Raw genomic sequence first — 16,962 nt, forward strand, 5'->3', positions numbered from 1 at the left:
CAATGGTCCCATGTTCCTGGGCTGAGGCTCACCTACTCCTCACCAAAACATGGGCTCAGGGACTTCCTCTTAAAACACTATGTACAGCCTTGGAGGTACACACTAGTTTCTTGTCCAAACATACACATGCACACGCACACACACACACACTTACATGCATTGCACACACACAGTTACACATGCATGCATGCACACGCGTACATGCACACTTGTAATGGATGTACATCTCTCCACATACACAGGAATATGAAAGCCTGTGTTTTCTCCCACATTAACCTCCATGTGCTCACAGCTCAGAGTCGGGGACTCTCCCTCCTGTTCACTGGCTGATGCACTTGGTCTCAGAGTTATCCCTGACATGGCCTACAGGTACATTTTGACACGCCTAATTATGCCCTGTCCCTGCAGCCAGGAGTCTCTGGGATCAGAAGGAAGTGAGAGACTCCAGGGAGAATAGACCCCCTCAACTCCAAGCCACCACATGACTCTCAGAGCTCCTTCTTGGCTTCCTCTTGGTCCACTCTGCCCTCATTGCTCCCTGACGCCTGAATGCACACATCCACAGGCTGGGAAGACATTGGCTTTGGGGACCCCGTGTACTGGCTTTCCATAACAAAACAGTGTAACACAGCCACTAAGCCTCCCTGAAGTAAGGCATCCTGCTGGAAGGTGGGGGGACCTACATCTAGGCCAAGCTGCCTGGCCCCAAAGTGGAAAGCCCCTGTCACTTTGTGGGGATTAGCCTGACCCAGTAGGTGGAGAGTGTTGAATCTTTCCTCAACCGACATTCGAGCCACTCTGACCCCTCCACCTGGAAAATCCCAATTCCTCTGAGCCTGGAAGCTCAGTTTGGCAGAAAGGTGGGCGTGGTGGAGAGGGCTGAGCACGGACCGAGCCTGCCACCTGCTGGAAGAGCTAGGCCAGGCACAGAGGCGCCCAAGACAGAAGAGCACAGTTCCGTTACTGCCATCTTGCAATACCGAGCCCACCACACCCTCTCTTTCCAGCCCTGGAATGTCAGTGCATTCCCACGCCCACCCTTACCTTAGCCACATAGCATACCCTGGGCTACAAGTGGAGGGACAGTCAGGAGGACTGGGAGAGCAAGACCCTGTGGGCTGTTCAGCTAGGTATCCTGAATTGCTAGGGTGTAGCAGATGCAGGCTGTAGACAGCCTGGCTTAGATGTAGAACCCTCCCCAATGTCGTACACAGGACCCCCACCCAACCCCAAATCCAGGGAATAAGAGCATCAAGCTGGGCTGCTCTACTGCCCCAAACTTCCTTCATCCCAGAAATCCCACTTTAGGAAAGAGACAGGGAGAGGATTGGCCTGACCACCACAAGTCCCAGGACCAGAGATGAAAGGGGTGGGAAAACCATCCAAGTGGTGGGGGTCTAGCAAAAGAAGAGGTAGTGTCAATCATGTCCTGGCGTTCCCACATCCAGTGGGGAAAATCAGTCTGCAGAGCAGTGACTGCGTCTCCTGGTCAGGGAGCTGCCAGCAAGAAGGAAAAGCCGAGGCTCTGGTTCTGTGGCCAGAGCAGCTGACGCACCCATGCAAAGCAAGCTTGCCCTGGAACCCTTCCCTGAGCCTGGCACCTGGAATGGGCACATGGATGTTTCTAGAATAACACCACCACTTGAAAACTGCATGCGAGGCTTGTTTCTGGGGGAGCTGCTGAACACAGGGGTCACCCAACAACTCTTCTGGAAGAGGGGCTTTAACTTCGTCTCAGGGAGATGGAAGGCCACAGAGCCTCAAGCACAATGAATGCCACAGAATGGTCACCCTGCCCCTGGGGACAGCTGTGCCCTGGGCTCAGGTCTACACACGCACACACACACACACACACACACACACACACACACACACACACACGCCCTGGTGTTCCCAGGATGGAGGGACAGCAGATACTTCCTCGTTTCAGCACATGACCTAAGGCCAGGGAAGGAAGGGGTGGACAGAGGTATCACTGTGGTCAGCCTGGCTCAAAACCTAAAAGAAAGTGTCAAGTCAGGGAACATTTCTGGAAAGGGGATGTGGGATTTAGGGTGCTGTGGGGGAGGGGAGGGGCCCTGCTCTGGGTGGTTCTTCTCTGAGCACTCTGAAACAGTGTCTTCCTGTCTGGGAGAACAGGACGTCTCTGACTAGGCCTGAAGTCCCCCACACTCTCAGGTGAGTCTGGGACCCTGCGGTAGTGGGGGCGGGTTACAATGTCCCCCCAGGTTCCTTCCTAGGACTAGGAGTGTCCTTGTTTGCTTTGCTTGTTGACTTTTCTAAGGCCTGGGTCTTAGAAGAGATCCATTACTTATCTGTCCATCATCCATCCAACCATCATCTGTGGATGGCTGTGGGTTCCCAGGATGAAGGGGACAGGGCAATGAGGAGAGGGAGGGAGAATTCAGTAGGAGCACCTCCGCCTCCATCTCACGCCCGCCTCTCCTTAGGATGGCTGTAGGACCCAGATGCAATCTTCAATGTGGACTCTACCTGCTGCTGCTTCTCCTGGCCCTACCGCTCAGGAGCCAGGCCAGCGCTGGCTGCTATGGGATCCCAGGGATGCCAGGCATGCCAGGGGCCCCTGGGAAGGACGGGCATGATGGACTCCAGGGGCCCAAGGGTGAGCCAGGTAAGTCTGCTTGCCTGGGTGGAGGCTGACCCTGGGGCAGGAAGTGCAGAACCCTCTCCTTCTGCAGGTCCTCTGAGTCCAGACTCTAGCCTCCAGGCTGACTCTGGTGACCTTGTGGGCATGCTGCCCTCATTCGCCTCATCTCGTAGAAGGGAGTAAAAGGGAACTCCTGTCCCTGCAGGCAGGTAACAGCCTGTTCATTCTGCAGGTAGACACTTTGGGAAGGTGGCCCACACTGCCTCTGGTGCACCCATGGTAGGGTCAAAACCAAGTCCACCACCTCCCTCTTTACCAGCTCACAAACTTTTTTAACCCTGCACCTCCTCAGTTTGCACGTCTGTGAAATAGGTGCTGCAATCCCTGTTTCTCAGAGGGTCACAGCTTTGAACATGTTTGCATAGACGACAAAATTAAGCACCTGGCAGGTGTGATGGTCACTGTCAATCAGGATGCAAGGGGCAGGGCGGTCAGGACCACACCCAGGATGTTCTTGTGAGTGTCCTGGTGTGAGGGACAGGTCAAGGAAAGGAGTAGGCAGCTAGGCTTAGGTAGGAGAGGAGGGCAGGTGTTGCAACCCTTCCCAGAGTGAGCCTGCTTCTCTGGGAGATCAGTTGTGTCTGGGCACGAGGGAGGGTGAATAGAGCAGAGCAGAACTTGTGGAGACCGAGAGATGTGGCAGGGGACTAATGGAGAACAGCCTTAAGAATGTCCATGCTGGCCTCTTCCCTCCAAGCCAGTGATTGAAATCTTGAGACCCTGGAAGGAATTACTCACTTCGGGAGAGCCAGTGCCCCTCCCAGGGCTACACTTTAGGGAACCCTGTACATAGGCTGGCAGAGGAGCGTCTGAGGTCCCCTGGCCACCAGGCTTGGCTCTGTGCAAGCTCACCTCCCAGAGCAGATGAACCCTTAGAGACCTGACTTGCTTCTACTCTGCAAATGTCAAAACTGGGGTCCAGAGAGATCAAGCAACTGGCTCAGAGTCACACCGTGACTCTTGCTCCACTGCCCCTCTCCGCCACTTGGGCCCCTGTCCTGCTCTATCCTGCTCCATCCCCATGAGGAGGCTGAGGTAGCCCTGCTCAGCCATCACCAGGCCCTGACACTACAGCATGTGCCTAACCTGTGCTCAGCCTTCATAACAAACAGAGGCTCAGAGAAGGAAACCACCTGCCTGAGGTCACACAGCCTGAAAGACAGACCCATTGGGTCCTGAACTCACCCTCTCTTCTTGTTTCTTTCTTTTTGTTTTATTTTTGGTTTTGTTGGCACAGGGTCTCACTAGCAGTCAGTCTCAAACCCTCAGTGACCGTCCTGCCTCAGTGAACCTCTCCCAAGGGGTAGGAGGTTCTGACTCCAGACTATTTAGTCTGAGCGTAAAAGGCCCACAAGCTGTTGAGAGTGTCACAGAACAGATCTTCAAAGATTACTCACTCAAAGGGGACTGGCAGGGATAGTAGTCCAAGAGGGCTTCCTGGAAGAGGAAACTGGAGTTAAATATCAAAAGATAAGTAGAGTCCTTTAAAGGAAAGGAGGAACTCAGATCATCAGGCTGAGGCAAAATTAGACCCTCCCACCTCAGATTCCAAAAGTGAGACAGGGATAGACTAAGCACAGGACTTACAGCAGAATCCCTCCCCCTTCCCTCCCTCCCCAGGGCAGAGCTATCTGGGAATTATCAGCTACAGGTCACTGCTAGACCCACTCGGGGTCCCTCTTCCGGCCTCCTGCCCCATCACTTCCTTCCTGTCTGCTCTCTCTCCAGGAATCCCAGCTATCCCTGGGACCCGAGGACCCAAGGGTCAGAAGGGCGAGCCTGGCATGCCTGGCTTTCGTGGGAAAAATGGCCCCATGGGGACCTCTGGGTTGCCAGGGAATCCAGGCCCCAGGGGGCCCCCCGGGGAGCCGGGTGAGGAGGGTCGATACAAACAGAAGCACCAGTCGGTGTTCACGGTCACCCGGCAGACGGCCCAGTACCCGACGGCCAACAGCCCCGTCAAGTTCAACTCGGTGGTCACCAACCCTCAGGGGGATTACAACACGAACACAGGGAAGTTCACCTGCCAAGTGCCCGGCCTCTACTACTTCGTCTACCACACGTCGCACACGGCCAACCTGTGCGTGCACCTGCACCACAACCAGTCCAGGGTGACCAGCTTCTGCGACCACATGTCCAACAGCAAGCAGGTCAGCTCCGGAGGGGTCCTCCTGCAGCTGCAGAGGAACGACGAGGTGTGGCTGGCAGTCAGTGACTACAATGGCATGGTGGGCATGGAAGGCTCCGACAGCGTCTTCTCTGGTTTCCTATTGTTTCCCGACTAAAATGGCAGGCTGCTTCCAGCCACCCACCTCGCTTCCTCTGCTGCCCCCATCCTCACTCAGACCTCTTCCTCCAGGAAGTCCACCCTGGTTCCTGATCCATCCTCAGAGTTTCTCTGGGAACCCCTACTGGTACCATTCCTGTGGCCGTTTATCGATACCTTATGGGACTATTTTTTTGTTGTTGTTGTTCAGGTGGGGAGATAGAAAAATAAACAGATCACTTAAATACGCCTGGCCCAGACTTCTCATTAGCAGGCCTCGAACTTGGAGCGTGTAGTTTTGCATCTGTGGGTGTTCGTGCTGAGTGAAGGGGTGATTTGGAGTGGATTAATGAATGTTGAGGTACTGAAAGCAGAAGAGATGAGTGAGCCAATATAAACCCATAGTAGCTAGCATGTAAGTCCTTCTTGTGCGTCCAGCTGTTTAATATCCCCACTCGTGTTCTGAGATGAACGTGGATCCGTGGACAGCAGAGAGAGGCACCCCCATGTCTGACACAAGATTCCAGGCTCCCCCCGGAGGCTGTCAAAAACATGGCTGCTTATACAATCTGTGAAGTTTGGACTGAGAGTCCTGATGGCAGGGACTGGCCACTGCAGCCTTCAGAGGACCAGGGAGGCCTGCAGCAGGTACCTGTGTGCAGAAAAATGCAAAGCGCAACTGTCAGGTGAGAGGGTGGCTCAGTGGTTAGGAGCACATGCTGGTCTTGCAGAGGACTGGAGTTTGGGCCCCAGTGCCCGAGTCAGGCAACTCATAATTGCCTGTGACTCCAGGAGATCTGATGTCCTCTCCCAGACTCCACAGGCACCTACCTGCCCTTGTTATGGAATACCACACACACACACACACACACACACACACACACACAATTAAAAATGAAACGTAAAAAAAAATCACAAAGTGCAGCTGTCTGGGGCAGAACGGTATGAAGGAGGCCCCCTCAGTGTAGAAGAATCAGTCCTAACCAGCCGGGATCCCAGCCTGTCACGTGAGGCTCATGGTTCACTGGTAGAGTATACCAGCTTAGCATGCATCCTTGGCGTCAGTCAGTCAATCAGTCAATCAATCATCAGTCAGTCAGTCAGTCAGTCAGTCAATCAATCATCAGTCAGTCAGTCAGTCAGTCAGTCAATCAGTCATCTTCAGTTCAGGTGAATGTGTTCTGTGTCCAGTTTGGTCCTTTCATCCTGCAAGGGGTCATTTCATCTTGGCCATCCCTTCACTCTACAGAAACGATCCACACAACTTGGGCAATGACCTTCCACCAAGACCACCTCCTCCATGAAGCCTGCCCTGACTCCCCCATGTGTCCCCACAGCACCTTTCATACATAGACTTGGACCTCAAACTCGGGATTCTGTAGAGCTCAGTTTCCCAAGACTGGCCATATATAAAGTCAACCTAAAGACTAACTTAAAACAAAACTGGATTTCAAGCCCCAAGGCAGCATGTGTGGGCTGTAGGGTCAGCATCCCTCACAGGACTGAGAACAGTCCTATGTGGGACTCCTATGATGCCTGCCTGGCACACAGTAGGGGCTCATGAAATGGGTAAGGTGTCACAGAGTAAGACAAAGACACATGCACACATGTGCATACAAGGACAGACATGGACACACATACACACACATACAGAGGGAGGGAGAGAGAGAGAGAGAGAGAGAGAGAGAGAGAGAGAGAGAGAGAGAGAGAGAGAGAGAAAAAGCCAGGGCTGAGGAACCCTGCCTGGATCACTGCATCTGGGCACTTGGCAGGGCCAGCCTGGGTCACTGGCCACAGCATTCCCAGCTGTCCCTCCATCAGCCACTTAACAGGTCACCCAGAGATGCCCCATGTGATAAATCTTTCTTCTCATTTTTCTTTGGTTTAAAAAAAATCAATACAGCACTTGGGTCAGCCATGCTTTCAGAGCCGAAGCCTGTGCTCAGGAAACAACAAGGTTTGCTCTCCCGGCCTTTTCTTTCATAATTGTTTCCTTGTCCTCGCTATAGCAAGCGAAGCAGACCTTAGAATGTGCAGCCTGTTGGCCATGCTGAGGGATGGGCACAGAAAGGCGGGACAGGGCAGAAAGCAGAAAGAGAGCCCATCTGCAGGAGAGTTCTTTGGGCCCCAGGCAACTGGGGTTTCTCTTGTCACCCCTCTTTATCAGGACATGAAGGAAGCAGTACTGTGTTTCACTCAGAGGCCAAGGCTCAAGGACCTCTCAGCTTCTGGGCCTGGTGTATAGACCCTGCCTGCTCCCAGTCTGCCCCTTCTTCATATACATAATACTGTGTCTGAGGACACTTTGGCCCTGGACTTTGAGGGGTCTTTCCCTGCCTCACCAACAGCCCCAGGAGACAGGCTCCCTCATCTCTGATGTACACCTGAAGGAACCCCAGTTAGCAGCATGCTTCAGCCCACATGATCGGAAACTGGAGTTCAAACTTTCTTATTGGCAATTACTCAGAAATCAGAGACTCAGCCTAGGTCCCTCGGAGGGACCCGGGGCTGGCGATCATGACGTGTACCTGCAATTCCAGTACTCGGGAGACAGACAGACAACAGGATTTTGAGTTTGAGGCCAATTTGTGCTAAGTGTCTCAAAGCTAAGTAAGTGATAGTGGGTCTCCCTGGGCACATGTCCCTCAGCAGACTCTTCTCCTTTGTCCCCCTAGGTGTCTACCCTGGAGCTGGGTGACACCTGGCCATACATACAGCCACAGCAGCACAGCTAGACTCTAGCCCCAGAGCTCTCCAGCTTCCAGGCTTGCCCTGGGGTATGGGTTCTAAAATTCCTGATTCTTCTGTGGCATTTACCATAGAAACACCCAATGTCCAACTCCAGCCTCCCATAAAGGGATTCCTCCATAGGACAGGACCCATTGCTACCCCCTAAGGCCTTCTTCCCCAGACTATAGCTCATGGTACCTGCGCCCCCCCTCAAAGGCCTGTTGGATGATAACTCATGCCTTTAGACCTCAGTTTCCCTGAGTGTAAAATGAGGGACAGGGTGGGCACAGTGACCTCCAAGCCCCTCTGCAGCTGTCTTGCCACCATTCCACAGGCAATAGTCCCCTCCCTGTGGCTATTATTGTCAAGGGCTCCAAGCCCTGTTGGGAGTGGAAGGAGGTGAATGAATAAGTAATGAATGCATTTAAAATTCATTATTAGATTATTTTCTGAGGACAGAGACGAAAGCGGAGGTGGGGAGAGGGAGGCAGAGGAAGAGATAAGGCCAGAAGGGGGAAGCCGAGGACATGAAAGGCCATTAACAATTCACAAGCTGCTGCCTGCTCTCATGTGCTCCCCACCTTCTCCAGTCCCACAGCCTCACAGGCTGGAGGCCTGTGAGAGCCACGGAGTGTATACAGACATGGCTCCATCACACAGTGGGGGAAACTGGGGGTCCTGGGGGGCTCCCTATATTGGTAGCATTTGGCTGGCAAGGTTTGGAGCTAGAAATCAGGGTCTCTGGCTGTAAAGCCAGGGCGCAGGCCATAGAGGGGCCTCTCTGTCTCCATGGAGGAACTTCCCTGTGGAAGTCACGTGCTCACAAGACCCTGGCAGGCAAGCGACCGGCTGGGGATAGTACCCAAGAACAGGTTGTACACCCAACTCCCCACCCCCAACCCACCCACAGGTGCTGAGTTGGCGAAACCAGGCTGGCCATAGTGGTCATTTACAGTAATTTCCCCCAGAAGCAGAAACAGGACCTGAAACTTCCTGAGGGAAGCAGGATGGGGGGACAGAGGGGCGACAGAGAAGAGGTCAGCCTGTTGGACCTTGGGAGGGGACAGCAAGGGAAGGTCCTTCCTGCCTCTAGGGACCCAGACTTCCGCTTTCTGCAGACAGCAGCAGGCTCTGGACTCTGGGAATACACTGCTGTCTGGCCTAGAGGCATCACAGAACACCAGGATTGCATACACAGGTGAGCAGGGTAGGGCAGGGGGAGGAGGGTTAACTCACCAACACAGACCTTGCTTCCAACTGCGAACACCCTTACTATTAATTGGACTGAACTCTCAGAGGCCAAGCTTAGATCCATGGCACAGGCTTTGTAGAGTGAACTAGAGTTAGAGGTGTATGTGGTTACTTGGGCCTAGGGCATGGGTAGACAACCTGTAATAGGAGCCGCTAGGATCATGGTCTCTCTCAGGAACCAGGGAGACTTAAACCCAATGGCACTTCTGTCTCTTGCATGCTAGTCATCTTCAGCCACTCTCAGAACTTCTCTGAGCCCAAAATCCCTTCTGGAGAGAACATAGCTCTTCATGAGTGAATAAGCCCTGACAGAGACCAAGCTTGATGCCCCTTAGGGTTTGCAAATGTCAGCGAGGCAGAGGTAGGACGAGAACCCAAGTCTCTTCTGTCCAGTATCACGTGTCCTTGGCAACTGGGATTGGAGGTCATGGTTGGTTTATCCTGAGTGACAAAGCCATAGCTGTAAGGGGCACATGAACCCAAAAGACCTTAATCTTCCCAGTGCCACCACCTTCTTTAATATCACCGATAGCCATGGAAGCCAAAAATGAACACATCCAAGAGACCAGAGAGGCGGTTGTGCTTCTGTCTGAGGTCACGCAGCCAGGCAGCAGCTGACGGGGGTCAAAGCTAAGTTAGTCTGGCTCCATGTTAAAGAGAGAGGCGCTGTAATGGTGGACTGGCATAAGATGTGGGTAGTCCAACCCAAAGGATTGGAGGGACTCCCCAAATCTGAAACTTGAGGCTCCCAATATAGACTAGAGATCAGCGTTGCCCCATCTTATGGAACAGTAAACTGTGCCCAGAGAGAAGTTTTGTCTTAGCCTTGCCCTGAACAGCTTGCTGGGTGATTTTTAAACTGTTGAGCCTCAGTTTCCTCATCTGGGAGATGGGCAGTCCATCACAACCCACATCTCAGATGCCATAGGTTTCCAGGAGCAGGATTAGCAGATCTTGACAAGAGCTTAGGGTTTCTTGTATTCACTGGGGTTTCCATAGCTACATGGGAGGAAGGAAGGCAGGGCACCCTTTGCTCTGTGCACGGGTGGGTAGCCTTGAAGAGCTTCCTGGAGGAAAATCTTTGACCAAAGGCTTGCAGGATGGCCACACAGATCTGCTCAAAACAGTCTACAGCATAAGCCTTCTCAATTGCCTGGGATAAGAAAAGGCCACACAGTTCTATTGCTGAGCCACAGTCCCCCGGGAACCTAAGAATATTACGCCAGCAAAGGTAGCCTGGGATGCAGGCAAGGACATTGGCACCATTCCTTCCCATATGATCTGAGCAAGTGGCCTCACTGAGCCCGGCATCCTCTTTGCAGCAATAACTATCCTCATTATGTCTGCGTACATACCCTGGCTCCGACATGAGGCAGGAGGAAAGAGAACACCTGAGACAGATCCAGCATCCAGATCAGGTGAAGCCTCTGTGCTGAGCCTCTGTGGTCTATCCTGTCCTACCTCAGGCCATGCCATCTTTCCTCCTGCAATGTTCTGTTTATTTTCTTTTTAAAGAAATGTATTTTATTATTTGTTTAAAAATTAGATTTATGGGCTGGAGAGATGGCTCAGTGGTTAAGAGCATTGACTGCTCTTCCAAAGGTCCTGAGTTCAATTCCCAGCAACCACATGGTGGCTCACAACCATCTGCAATGTGATCCTATGCCCTCTTCTGGTGTGTCTAAAGAAAATGACAGTGTACTCATATACATAAAATAAATAAATAAATAAATAAATAAATAAATAAATCTTTGAGAAAAAGATTTATGCGGGGTGGCAGTGATGGTGGCGGTGGGTATATGCCTTTAATTCAAGCACTCAGGAGGCAGAGGTAGGCAGATCTCTGTTTGAGGCCAGTCTGGTCTACAATGTGAGTTCAAGAACAGCCAATACTATATAGAAAAACCCTGTGTCAACAACAACAATAATAATACTAAATTAGATTTACTTATTTTATGTGTGTAAAGATTTTGCCTACATGTATGCATGTGCATGCCTGGTGCCTGCAGAGGTCAGGAGTGAGCATCAGATCCCCTGGAACTGGAATTACAAATGGGTGATCTGACTTATGGATGTTGTGACTCAAACCTGGATCTTCTTCAAGAACAAGTGTTCTTAGCTGGGCGGTGGTGGCACACGCCTTTAATCCCAGCACTTGGGAGGCAGAGGCAGGTGGATTTCTGAGTTCGAGGCCAGCCTGGTCTACAAAGTGAGTTCCAGGACAGCCAGGGCTACACAGAGAAACCCTGTCTCGAAAAACCAAAAAAAAAAAAAAAAAAAAAAAGAACAAGTGTTCTTACCAACTGAGCCATCTCTCTGGCTCAGTTTTTATTAGTTTTAATTATATGTAGGTGTGTGTCTGCATGTGAGTGTATGTGAGTGCAGGTACCCAAGGAGCCCAGGGGTGTTGGATCCCCTAGAGCTGAAGTTATAGACATTTGTGAGTTGCCTCATGTGGGTGCTGAGAACTGAACTCAGGTCCTCTGGAAGAGTAGCAAGTACTCGTAAACTCAGACATCTCTCCAGCTCCCTTCTCCCCTTTCGGGAACATTCTTGCCTCAGTCCTTTTTGAGCCTTCAGATCTCAGCCAAAACATGATCTACCTCCTGTAGAGAAAACAGCCCATGTAAGATCAGCCCCTCCCAATCCCAGCCCAGCCCTCCTCCCTCAGGACACCCTTGCCCATCTACCAGAGCACCAATCTGTCTTGTCCATCTTGGTTTCCTTGTGTACTTTTTGACTGCTTCCTCTTAGTACTTAGGACTTTGAGGGCAAGACCATCTCTTCCTTGTTGCCATAGAATCCTCAGGGTCTAGTGTATGAAAGGTAATCGTATGGAGGCTGCATAGGTGGATGCAAGGATAACTGACTGGCTGGCTGGCTGGATGGATGGATGGATGGATGGACAGATGGACGGACGGACAGATGGATGGATGGATGGATGGACAAATGAATGGACAAACAGATGGATGAATGAACAGATGGACAAACAGATGGATGGATGGATGGATGGATGGATGGATGGTTGGATGGATGGATGGATGGATGGACAGACAAATGGACAAACAGATGGATGGATGAACAGATGAACAGATAGACAAACAGATGGATGAATGGATGGATGGATAGATGGATGAATGATTGGATGGATGGATGGATGGATGGACAAATGGATGAATGGATGGATGGATATTTGGAGATATGTATCATGGTGGATAGACAGATGATTGAAGAGATGTAGATAGATGATGGATGGATGGAGACCAGATGAATGGTTGGAGAGATGGATAGGTGGGTAATTGGATGGATGGGTGGATAAAGAGATGGACAGATAGATGGATAGATGCTTCTTTGGAGTGTTGGATGAATGCTTGTAGAGATGGGGAGATGGATGGATGGGGAGATGGATAAATGAAGGGATGACTGATGGAAGCGACCATGGCAGTAACCCTCCATGTGTTCTCACCCTGTAGGAGGCCCCTTAGGCTGAGCTGATGAAGACGTGGTGGGGCGAGGTCTTGACACCCCTGTTACTGCTGCTCCTGGGTTTGCTCCATGTCTCCTGGGCTCAAAGCAGCTGCACTGGGCCCGCTGGCATCCCTGGCATTCCTGGCATCCCTGGGGTCCCTGGCTCTGATGGCCAACCAGGCACTCCAGGGATAAAGGGGGAGAAAGGTACTGTACACTTTGGCGACACACAAATAAATATTGCTGGCCATGGCCTCCATCTTATATGTCCCGAGTAAATAATCACTTGCCTTAGAGATTGAAAGAGAATTTGAGACTCCAGTACTTTTCCATAAAGGGCTTCTAATTGCCCTCTTACAGATAGGGGAAACGTGTGGGAAGGAAGCCCAGTCAGTAGTGGGGCTCATAGCAAACAAGAGGTCCTGTCCCGCCCCCCACCCCCCCCCATGCTAGGAGAGAGAACACTGCAGTGCCTCAGTCCTGCACTCACCCTGACTTCCAGGGAAAGCATATGTAAGTAAAGGCAGGCATGGTCTTGGGAGGCTCCTTGCTATGAAGCTCCCTCTATAATCCAGGGACTGTGAGCCACCCTGTCTGACAGCTCCTCTTCTCTCAGTAGCCAACTAGATCCCTACCTTTCCTCAAAAACAATCATCCCATTTTACAGATGAGGAAGCTGAGGCCCAGAGTCAGTGCCTTATTGTGTCTCAGTGACACAACTAAAATGGCAGGCATCAGATGCATGCCTGTGTCTTTAGATCTGTAGTTCTCAACCTGTGGGTCATGACCCTGTTAGGAGTCACATATTAGATGTCCTGTACATCCGATGTTTATGTTACAATTCAAAGAAGTAGAAAAAATACAGTTACAAAGTAGCAACAAAATAATGCTACAGTTGGGGGTCACCACAACATGAGGAACTATATTAAAGGGTCACAGCATTAGGAAGGTTGAGAACCACTGCCCTAGAGTGTACACTCTTAGCACTGTGCTCTGATTTTCTACCAGAATTTTCCTTCTGTCTCATTTGTGGTGATGGGACCATGGCTGCTTAGAGGGATGATGTGAGAGAAATTCTACTTCCTACAACTAGGTGTAGCCAGAGGTGTGCTGTGATCGATTAAGGATGTCTGCCATGGGCGAGGGAAGGGAAAGGAGAGCATGTGTGCTGTGAATTTACTGCCCTCACTTCAGGCTTAAATTTGACAAAGATGTGTGATCAGGGGGTCACATGGCTCCACTCAAGGGGGTGCCACTCACTCAAGCCCTGGACATCAATTCCCCATGACTGTCCACAGAGTTAAATTCCTGGAGCGGAAAGAGACTAGGAAGTTCTGTCTGGTATCCCCACTATTTATAGTTGGTCAGTTGAATCCAGAGAGGCACAAGGAGCAGCCCAAAGTGCCACTCCATTTCTCTTCCTTTTGTCACAATGACCTCTAGTCTCCTCTTTCCTCTTGGTTCTGTTTCTCCAGGGCTCCCTGGATTGGCTGGAGATCATGGTGAGTTTGGAGAGAAAGGGGACCCAGGGACCCCTGGGATTCCAGGCAAAGTTGGCCCCAAGGGTCCCGTCGGCCCTAAGGGTGCTCCGGGCCCCTCTGGGCCCCGTGGTCCCAAAGGCGACTCTGGAGACTACAAGGCTACACAGAAAGTAGCCTTCTCTGCCCTGAGGATCACCAACACCCCCCTGAGACCGAACCAGGTCATTCGCTTCGAAAAGATGATCACCAACGTGAATGAAAATTACGAGCCACGCAATGGCAAGTTCACCTGCAAGGTGCCCGGTCTCTACTACTTCACCTACCACGCCAGTTCCCGTGGGAACCTGTGTGTGAACCTCGTGCGTGGCCGCAATCGGGATAGCATGCAGAAAGTACTCACCTTCTGTGACTATTCCCAGAACACCTTCCAGGTCACCACAGGTGGGGTAGTCTTGAAGTTGGAGCAGGAAGAGATTGTTCACCTGCAGGCCACGGACAAGAACTCCCTGCTGGGTATTGAGGCAACCAACAGCATCTTCAGTGGCTTTTTGCTTTTCCCTGACATGGATGCATAATCACAGGGTCAAATCACACCTATCCAAAACCATCTCCTGCCTCCATGCCAGCAATCCTCCCTGGACCCCTGACACCACCCCCTTGACTACCCAAAGCCCAGACCAGAGCCCTGTAGATGTAACAGAATGAATGGGTAAATAAACTCTTCAAAGCCAAAGAACCGTGGTCTAATCTGAGTCTTAGTCCCAGCACTTGGTTCATAGGAGGGCTGAGAAGTGTTAGTCAAAAAATGAATGGATGGGTGGATGGATGGATGGATGATAGATGAATGGATGGATGGATGGATGGATGGATAGATGAATGGATGAATGGATGGATAGATGGATAGATGAATGGATGGATGGATGATAGATGAATGGATGGATGGATGGATGGATGTTCACAGGCTGGGAGATGGCTCAGTCAGTAAAGTACTTACCTTGCAAGCATGAGGATCTGAGTCCAATGCCTAGCATCCACATAAAAATGCTGAGCACAGCAGTGTGCAATTATATTCCCAGCAGAGACAGGGGGATGGATCTCTGGGGCTCACTGGCCAATCAGTCTAGGAAATTGGTGATGATCTCCAGTTTCAGTGAGAGAGCTTGTCTCAAAGGAGGTTCCTGAGAAACGAGACCAAATGGTGTCCTCTGGCTGCACACACACACACACACAAGTCTCCAGTTAACCAGAGATGGAAGAGAGGCCACATTGTGTTTTTTTCTGAACTAGCACACAGTGGGAGGCCGCGCCAGCACATCTGTGCTTTGCTGTCTCTTCACTCTCCTTACTCCTCATCTCAAGGAGGGAAATGGACCAGATGGTGGAGCCATTGTGATCGCACAGCATAGAGAGATCCCTCCCCATCCTCCACCCTGCTTGCTCTCTCTTAGTGTCTTCCCAGCCTGGCGCATGCTCATTCATTCCCTAAAACAAATGTCACACCTCTGCTCAACCCCTTCAGTAGCTCTCCAGTGTCTACTGGAAAGAGTCCCAGCCTGTGAGCCTGGGCATCTTGCAGCCAAATTGTAACTTCCCTCTGACGTGCTCCTAATCTGAAGCCTCCTCCTCCTAGAAGCCTTCCATGATGATCTAGCCACCCTTTAGATCTATTAAGTTACCCAGGCTGACCTTGAACTCTGTCACCCAGACACTTCCCCTGTTTCAGCCTCCCCACTAGCTGGGATTGCAGGCTGGGCCACCAGGCTCATTGGAGACAGAGCTGGGTAAGTCAGGATGATCCCAGCACCACTCTGGGGTCTTCACAGTGGATGACCCTGTCATGAGTGGGAACCATGAGACAGAGCAGCTGAGTGACCTACCTGATGTCACACAGCTAGAAAGAGAAGAAGGCTCAAAGCCATGTCGTTCCACGTGTCTCTGTGGCTGGCAGAACCCACTCTGAGGAGCTGTGTCGGGCAGCGAAATATGCTGGCTTTGGAGTCAGACAGAAACCGATTCAGATCCTGCCTGGGCATCTTAGCATCTTTGACTACAAATAAGTGACTGCCCTCTAGTGTCCTGCTTCAGTTCCTTATAAACAGTGCAGCAGCAACAGCCTTGATTCCTCTGTGGAGTTAATGTCATATATATAATCTTTCCCGTCAGGACAGAGACTTTCAAGGCTTTAAAAAAAAAAGTTTTCTTTTATTTATTTGTGTGTGTGTGTGTATCTGTGTATGTGTCCAGTGTGGGCCTGTGTATATACTTGCAGGTATATGTAGAGGCCAGGGACATCAGATCCCTGTCAAGCCTAAGGAAGAAGAGAGGCAACAGAAACAAAGCAACTGAGAAACGAGACTGCCAATCAGGAGGCAGGGCTGGGGCTGGAGCCCTATGAAAATCTAGATGACCTTAAATCCCTCCCACCTGGGGAAACAGGGTTGGTGGGTGGAGTTAGCAGATGGCGCTTAATAGCTAAGGGTTGGGCTGGGTTCCTTGTCCTGTGGTCTTGACCCATCGGGCATCAGTTTATATGTTTCTGGCATGTACCTGTGTCAGCCAGCTCAGACCTGAACTAGTGAGTAGAGAAGGGAGGAGTGGGAAGGGCTGGAGCAGCTCCTGCTTGGGGGGGGAGAAGGTGTGGCCTGATTATGGTTCTAAAGCTGACTGGAGCTTGTGAGCCACCTGATGCCAGTGGATGCTGGGAACAGGGCTGGGGTCCCTTGCAGGAAGAGCGCCAGCACTTAACCCAGAGGTTCTCAACTTGTGGGTCGCGACCCCTGTGGAAATTGAACGACCTTTTCACCTAAGACCATCAGAAAACACAGATATTTACATTATGATCCATAATAGTAGTTATGAAGTAGCAACAAAATAACTTTTTGGTTGGAGGTCACCACCACATGAGAAACTTTATTAAAGGGTCACAGGAAGGTTGACAATAACCACGGAGCCATCTCTCCAGCCCTAAGGTTTGTTTTTAATTTTTTATAGAATATGTTATTTCATATGTATACATGTTTTTGCCTGGATGCACTTTTGTACACCATGTGTGTGCCTGGTGCCCACTGAAGTCAGAAGAGGACATCAGATCACCGCTA

General features: G+C 51.2%; 2 protein-coding genes across 2 annotated transcripts; both read left to right on the forward strand.

Annotated features, from left to right (window-relative positions):
* Positions 1 to 2,021: 2,021 nt before the first annotated feature.
* Positions 2,022 to 5,181, forward strand: C1qc (complement C1q C chain). The gene is made up of 3 exons (XM_034501585.2): positions 2,022 to 2,178; positions 2,451 to 2,632; positions 4,397 to 5,181. The coding sequence occupies exons 2-3, from the start codon at positions 2,452 to 2,454 to the stop codon at positions 4,951 to 4,953; spliced, it is 738 nt and encodes a 245-aa protein (XP_034357476.1). The 5' UTR covers positions 2,022 to 2,178; position 2,451; the 3' UTR covers positions 4,954 to 5,181.
* A 3,538-nt stretch (positions 5,182 to 8,719) lies between these two features.
* On the forward strand, positions 8,720 to 14,600 carry C1qb (complement C1q B chain). The gene is made up of 3 exons (XM_034501584.2): positions 8,720 to 8,862; positions 12,389 to 12,590; positions 13,859 to 14,600. The coding sequence occupies exons 2-3, from the start codon at positions 12,410 to 12,412 to the stop codon at positions 14,437 to 14,439; spliced, it is 762 nt and encodes a 253-aa protein (XP_034357475.1). The 5' UTR covers positions 8,720 to 8,862; positions 12,389 to 12,409; the 3' UTR covers positions 14,440 to 14,600.
* Positions 14,601 to 16,962: the final 2,362 nt, after the last annotated feature.

Source organism: Arvicanthis niloticus, chromosome 5 (genome assembly GCF_011762505.2).
Source record: "Arvicanthis niloticus isolate mArvNil1 chromosome 5, mArvNil1.pat.X, whole genome shotgun sequence".
Classification (NCBI taxonomy): domain Eukaryota; kingdom Metazoa; phylum Chordata; class Mammalia; order Rodentia; family Muridae; genus Arvicanthis; species Arvicanthis niloticus.

What these genes read in the sequence shown, in the direction of transcription:
- C1qc (XM_034501585.2), top strand. Translation starts at nt 2,452, where the DNA reads ATGGCTGTAGGACCCAGATGCAATCTTCAATGTGGACTCTACCTGCTG. An exon ending in GGGGCCCAAGGGTGAGCCAG is followed by an intron (nt 2,633 to 4,396) that starts GTAAGTCTGCTT and finishes CTCTCTCTCCAG; the next exon opens with GAATCCCAGCTATCCCTGGG.
- C1qb (XM_034501584.2), top strand. Translation starts at nt 12,410, where the DNA reads ATGAAGACGTGGTGGGGCGAGGTCTTGACACCCCTGTTACTGCTGCTC. An exon ending in AGGGATAAAGGGGGAGAAAG is followed by an intron (nt 12,591 to 13,858) that starts GTACTGTACACT and finishes CTGTTTCTCCAG; the next exon opens with GGCTCCCTGGATTGGCTGGA.